The sequence below is a fragment of the Glycine soja genome, chromosome 10, assembly GCF_004193775.1.
Source record: "Glycine soja cultivar W05 chromosome 10, ASM419377v2, whole genome shotgun sequence".
NCBI classification, from domain to species: domain Eukaryota; kingdom Viridiplantae; phylum Streptophyta; class Magnoliopsida; order Fabales; family Fabaceae; genus Glycine; species Glycine soja.
In genome coordinates, this window is record NC_041011.1 from 5,329,245 (window position 1) to 5,335,727 (window position 6,483).

Below are 6,483 nucleotides of genomic sequence, written 5' to 3' on the forward strand. Positions count from 1 at the left end.
TTTCTTTTTTTTTAATGTGGTAAATCCATAAAATTGTTTCAAATGTTATGAATTCTTTTATTTTCAATTTATTAAAATTCAAAATACAAAATCTAATCATAATCATATAAGTCTTAAAAGTTATTATAATTTTACCTAATATTTTAAAATTCAAAAAACAAAATTATGTAAAAATAATTTTTTAAAATTTTAATTCAATATACTCCCAGCTACATGACATATTTCATTCTCTCTGAAACATCTCCATTATTCTAGAATATACAAAATTCTTAAAATAATCAGCAAGTTTTATCATCCAATAAACTTAATTTTAAAAGCAAAATAACAAATTCCATGCTTCTTCTTTTATTTTTGTTAGGTAACAGGAAACGAAGCTTTCCCATTCCCTCACTTCATAAATATCCACTGACTTACCCATCTTCCCAACTTTCAGATCCCTTTTCTTTTTACTCATTCATTTTCTTTCGACTCTCTTCATTTCCATCATGGCCAACCAACCTGAGTCTTCCTCCTCCGATGCGTAAGATTCCTCTTCTTTTTCAAATCTCAATTCAATCGTTTTTCTTTCTTTTTACTATGAATCTAACTGATTCTGTTTCTTCAGTAAGGGTACGAAAAGAGACTTCAGCACCGCGATCCTTGAGCGCAAGAAGGCGCCGAACCGGCTCGTTGTTGATGAGGCTGTAAACGATGACAACTCCGTCGTCGCACTTCATCCCAACACCATGGAGAAGCTCCAGCTCTTCCGTGGTGATACTATTCTGCTCAAGGTAAACCACTGAACTCACTGTGTGAGAGGAAACGGAAATGAACGGAAATTATTTTAGATAACATTTTTTTTTTTGTGGTTTAGGGGAAGAAGAGAAAAGATACTATTTGTATTGCGCTTGCCGATGAGACGTGCGAGGAGCCGAAGATACGGATGAACAAGGTTGTGAGGAACAACCTTAGGGTTAGGCTTGGAGACGTTGTTTCCGTTCACCAGTGCGCTGATGTAAAGTACGGAAAGCGTGTGCACATTCTTCCCGTGGATGATACCATTGAAGGGGTTACTGGGAATCTCTTCGATGCGTACTTGAAACGTGAGTTTAAGTTACTGTTTTCGAAGGGTTTGTTGATAAGATGCTTAGAGGATTGCTTTAGAAGAAACGGAAGTTAATTATCTTAGGTCTTTGATTGGATAAACTTATTAACAAGCATTTATGAAGTGAATTGAGTGCATAGGAGAATCTCAGTTCATTTTTGGAAGAGTGTATTAAAGCATCTGCATGACTGCTTAAATGTGTTTCTTATCTTAAATTTGTGAACCTACAATGCCACTTAGATTTAAGAACGTAAAACTTTACTCCAATGCTAAAGTTGCTAGAGTAAATACTTAACTTTGAGTCACATTAAATTTTGGATCGAAAAAATTGTTCTTGTTTTGGAAATAATCAATTAAGCAATGGTTGCTTATATAAGCAATTCAATGCCAAGTCATCAGCTCTAATGGAAAAATTTGTTAAGCAACTCATTTAAGCACCCGCATCGGGGATGTTCTTAGGAGTGTTTATGGATAAGAGTTTTAATAAATAATCAATGGCTTTAATATAGATAAAAATAATTGATGGAGAAGCTCCATTTATTTTCTTCTCCTGCCTGTAAGTGTTTATGGAGAAGTTCATCCAAATTTTAATAAGTAATGGATGGCTTCTCTAATTTTACTGCATAGGTGAAGAAACAAATCTCTTCTGTGAAGTTAAATTGGCAGGATATATATTCTGTTGCATTCTATTTTTGTTTTGAATACTAAGCATGTAAAATGGTGACCAAGTGAGGCTTGCCATAGCATAGTAATAAATTAAAAGTAAAACGAGGGAGTAGTATTTTTTTTCTTTTCAGAAGTGTATGAGGAAGCTGCTTAAGCAAGTAATTATTTCTATAAAAATAAGTTAATTCAACTATGCATTAAGTCCTGTTTTACTTTTTCAGCTTATTTCCTTGAGGCATATAGGCCAGTGAGGAAGGGTGATATGTTCCTTGTGAGAGGGGGGATGAGAAGTGTGGAGTTCAAGGTTATTGAAACTGATCCTGCTGAGTACTGTGTTGTTGCTCCTGACACTGAGATCTTCTGTGAGGGAGAGCCTGTTAAAAGGGAAGATGAGAATCGATTAGATGAGGTTGGTTATGATGATGTTGGTGGTGTTAGAAAGCAGATGGCGCAGATTCGGGAACTGGTGGAACTGCCATTGAGGCATCCACAATTGTTCAAATCTATTGGTGTTAAGCCACCAAAAGGAATTCTTCTATATGGACCACCTGGGTCTGGTAAGACTTTAATTGCTCGGGCTGTTGCAAATGAAACTGGTGCCTTCTTTTTCTGCATTAATGGCCCTGAGATCATGTCAAAATTGGCTGGTGAGAGTGAAAGCAATCTGAGGAAGGCATTTGAGGAAGCTGAGAAGAATGCACCCTCTATTATCTTCATTGATGAGATAGATTCAATAGCTCCAAAGCGTGAAAAGACTCATGGGGAGGTTGAGAGGAGAATTGTTTCCCAACTCTTGACCCTCATGGATGGGCTTAAATCCCGTGCACATGTAATTGTTATTGGAGCCACGAATCGTCCCAATAGCATTGACCCTGCTCTTAGGAGATTTGGAAGATTTGATCGGGAGATTGATATTGGTGTACCAGATGAAGTTGGGCGTCTAGAGGTTCTTCGTATCCATACAAAAAATATGAAGCTTGCTGATGATGTAAGGATCAAATCTTTCTCCCTAAGTTGTGGTTTGATTTGAATGTTCTGAAATCTGAGAAGGTTGTTCATTGTGTAATTTACAGGTTGATTTAGAAAGGATTGCTAAGGATACTCATGGATATGTTGGTGCTGATTTGGCTGCTTTGTGTACTGAAGCTGCTCTTCAGTGCATCAGAGAGAAAATGGATGTCATTGACTTGGAAGATGAGACCATTGATGCTGAGATACTGAACTCAATGGCAGTGACAAATGAGCATTTCCAGACTGCTCTTGGGACAAGCAATCCTTCTGCTCTCCGAGAAACAGTAAGCATTTTAGCAGTTTCTTATAGCTTTCTGTCGTTTTGTTCCTCCCTCCTCTGTTGACACTCTTGTGATTAGGCTTTCAAACTTTGATGTGTATGTAACCTTGATTTTACTAATGAACCAGGTTGTTGAAGTGCCTAATGTCAGTTGGGAAGACATTGGTGGTCTTGAAAATGTGAAGAGAGAACTCCAAGAGGTAAATTGAGCTCCTGCATTGAGCTACATCTCTACTTGTTTTCTCTCATTGTTGTCTAGGTTTTAATAAATGTTCTCTTTCTCAGACTGTTCAATATCCAGTGGAACACCCGGAAAAATTTGAGAAGTTTGGAATGTCACCTTCCAAGGGGGTTCTTTTCTATGGTCCCCCTGGTTGTGGTAAAACCCTTTTGGCAAAAGCTATTGCCAATGAATGTCAGGCAAATTTCATCAGTGTCAAAGGTCCTGAGCTACTCACAATGTGGTTTGGAGAAAGTGAGGCAAATGTGAGGGAGATTTTTGACAAAGCTCGTGGTTCTGCTCCATGTGTCCTTTTCTTTGACGAACTCGACTCTATTGCAACTCAGGTTTGTACCACACTATAAGCTATGACTTGGACATCAGATAAAAGTTATTTGTTTCTTAGGCATTTCTGTGTTCATTTAAATAAATTAGAATACAGTAATTAGTGTGCCTTAGTACTTAAGACTTCAGTAATGTCTTTTCTCGTTAGCTGTGTTGGAAACTTGTGTGCTTCATCTTGCAGAGAGGCAGCAGTGTAGGAGATGCTGGTGGTGCTGCTGACAGGGTGTTGAACCAATTGCTTACAGAGATGGATGGCATGTCAGCAAAGAAAACTGTGTTCATCATTGGGGCCACTAATCGACCAGACATTATAGATCCTGCACTTCTGCGACCAGGTCGTCTGGACCAATTGATTTATATCCCACTTCCAGATGAGGATTCCCGCCATCAGATATTTAAAGCTTGCTTGAGAAAATCTCCCGTTTCAAAAGATGTTGACCTTAGAGCTCTTGCCAAGTATACTCAAGGCTTCAGTGGTGCAGATATTACTGAAATTTGCCAACGTGCATGCAAGTATGCTATAAGAGAGAACATTGAGAAGGTAAACTTAGGGGGGCACCTTTTTCTGTGTTCTTCACTACTGTGCCTTGACAACTTGAGAATATTTGAGAAATGTTAGAAACACACTCTTTTAACACATTATTTTGAACACTCCCTACTATTGATTGAAATTTGTTGGAAATCACAATTTTTTGTTGGTTTGTTGAGTCTCTTTCTTGATGTGGTTTTTCTTTCAATCAATATTATTTTATTATTTAGAGAGTGAGTTCAAAAAGGTGTGTTAATTAATGTGTTGTTAGCACTCCTCAGTATTTTTAACCCGATTCAATCTAAAGCTAATTTGTTTTCGTAACTTGTCTTGGCAGGACATTGAGAGAGAAAGGAGGAAAAGAGAAAACCCTGAGGCCATGGAAGAGGATATTGAAGAGGAAGAGGTAGCTGAAATCAAAGCAGCTCATTTTGAAGAATCAATGAAGTATGCACGAAGGAGTGTAAGTGATGCTGACATTCGCAAGTACCAGGCTTTTGCACAAACATTGCAGCAGTCGAGAGGGTTTGGATCTGACTTCACTTTTGCAAATACCAGCTCTGTTGGTGCTGCTGCTGGTGCCGGGGCTGCATCCGACCCTTTTGCAAGTGCTGGTGGAGCCGATGAAGATGATCTTTACAGTTAGAGGTCAACCTGTGGCTTTTGTTTATGAACGGCAATACTGCCAATTTATGTACTTCTCATTTTCTGTATGAAGTCAGTCTTCAATTGGATTTATTATTGTCGTTGGTCTGTAAACGGCACTGGTTCATGTGGTGTGAGCCTCATTGAAAGTGGAAAGATTTATTTGAACTTACAAAGAAGATTTAAAGAACATTTTAAGATTTAAAGAGCTTAGTTTTGACTTTATAATGATTTTTATGACTTAAAATTTATTCGAGTGAGTTCAATGCATGGTATCGGTTTACCAAAATAGTTTTTTAAACTTTTTAATGCGTTATAGTCAAATTAAAAAGGAACTGAGGAAATAATAGATATCAGGAGAGGTATAAATGTTAGTTTAACTTTTTTTTTCTCCTTTTAATCTCATTAGTCATTTCTAAAACTAAAGATTGGTTTTCTCTCCCTTCTTTTGGTCTTTTGTATACCTCTTAAGAGGTTAGACCATCTTCAATAGTTGATTTTGGAGAAAGATCTTAAACTGAATATTTGTTTTTTTAAGGTCTAGCTATGCTACCCACAAGATTTTCATACTTAAAGTTTGGTTCTTGTTGAAGAACCATGAAAGTCTACATGTTTTTTTTTTCAATTTTTATTGTCTCTCCCTAATTGAATTTTGTGGGAAGAACCAAATAAAAAAAAATACAATAAATACATAACAATATAATCTCTTTGAGTGACATTTATATTGATTATTGCATCTTAGTTTCTATTTTTTCATAAGTACATCATGCATTAACATGTAGAAGTAGGAAGATTATTTCTAAAGTTAAGAACTTCTTCAGTGCATAAAACTCTTTGTTTTAATCGACTACAAGACTGATTGTAATCGATTACACAAGTTATTGTAGTTTATAGAAATATTTTAGTTTCGGTTTAATTGATTACTAGTTAATCGTAATTGATTACATAATTTAGTTGAGACCATGTTTGATTTTTCATGAGTCTTTGCTTTAATCGATTACCAGGTGATCATAGTCGATTACTTCGTTCTTAAAGGTGTTTCCAAAAGGGATCAAGAACACTTTAATTGATTAAATCAAGAATCTAATTGATTGCATTATCCTTGAAAGTTTTTCAGATGTTGGGAAGAACACTTTAATCGATTGAAATGATAATATAGTCGATTACTTTTTTGAAATAATCAATTACATTGGATATTTAATTGATTACAGACAGTTATAATTATTTTCTCTATAAATGTTACCTTGTGTTCTCACTTTTAAGAAGGAAAAAGAGAGAAGAAAAAGTGCTTAGAATAAGTGTGAGACTCAACTTCTAGAAGTGAGTTGTGAATTACTTGTAAGATCAAGAAGAGACTCATTCACTCATGCAAAGATTCTTGTCTGCGATTGATCAGATTATGTCTATCTTTGACTCAAGTTTTTCGTGTGTTTTACATGTTGTTAGCATATGCATGAATTTCTGAAGGCATGTTAGAATAAGTTTTTTCAGTTTGGGTCAATGGTAGGTTTCTTTTAGGCTCATATTCACAAAGGATCCTAGGGTTGGGTACCTTAATCTTTTTTTTTTTTCTGGGATAGAAACTGAGATTGATTGTGATTGTTTGTAAGAATTATATATGTATAGTGAAAATTTAATTTGGTTTGGATTAGATAACTAAAGTAGCTTATTTAGAGATAGAGAGCGAATCGGTATAAAAATTA

General features: G+C 35.9%; 1 protein-coding gene across 1 annotated transcript; it reads left to right on the plus strand.

The window, feature by feature from the left end:
- Positions 1–363: 363 nt before the first annotated feature.
- On the plus strand, positions 364–5,005 carry LOC114372331 (cell division cycle protein 48 homolog). The gene is made up of 9 exons (XM_028329829.1): positions 364–520; positions 605–770; positions 854–1,082; positions 1,972–2,738; positions 2,824–3,045; positions 3,170–3,241; positions 3,327–3,608; positions 3,788–4,147; positions 4,473–5,005. Exons 1-9 carry the CDS (start codon positions 486–488, stop codon positions 4,779–4,781), a joined length of 2,442 nt encoding a protein of 813 aa, XP_028185630.1. The 5' UTR covers positions 364–485; the 3' UTR covers positions 4,782–5,005.
- The last annotated feature ends 1,478 nt before the right edge of the window (positions 5,006–6,483 follow it).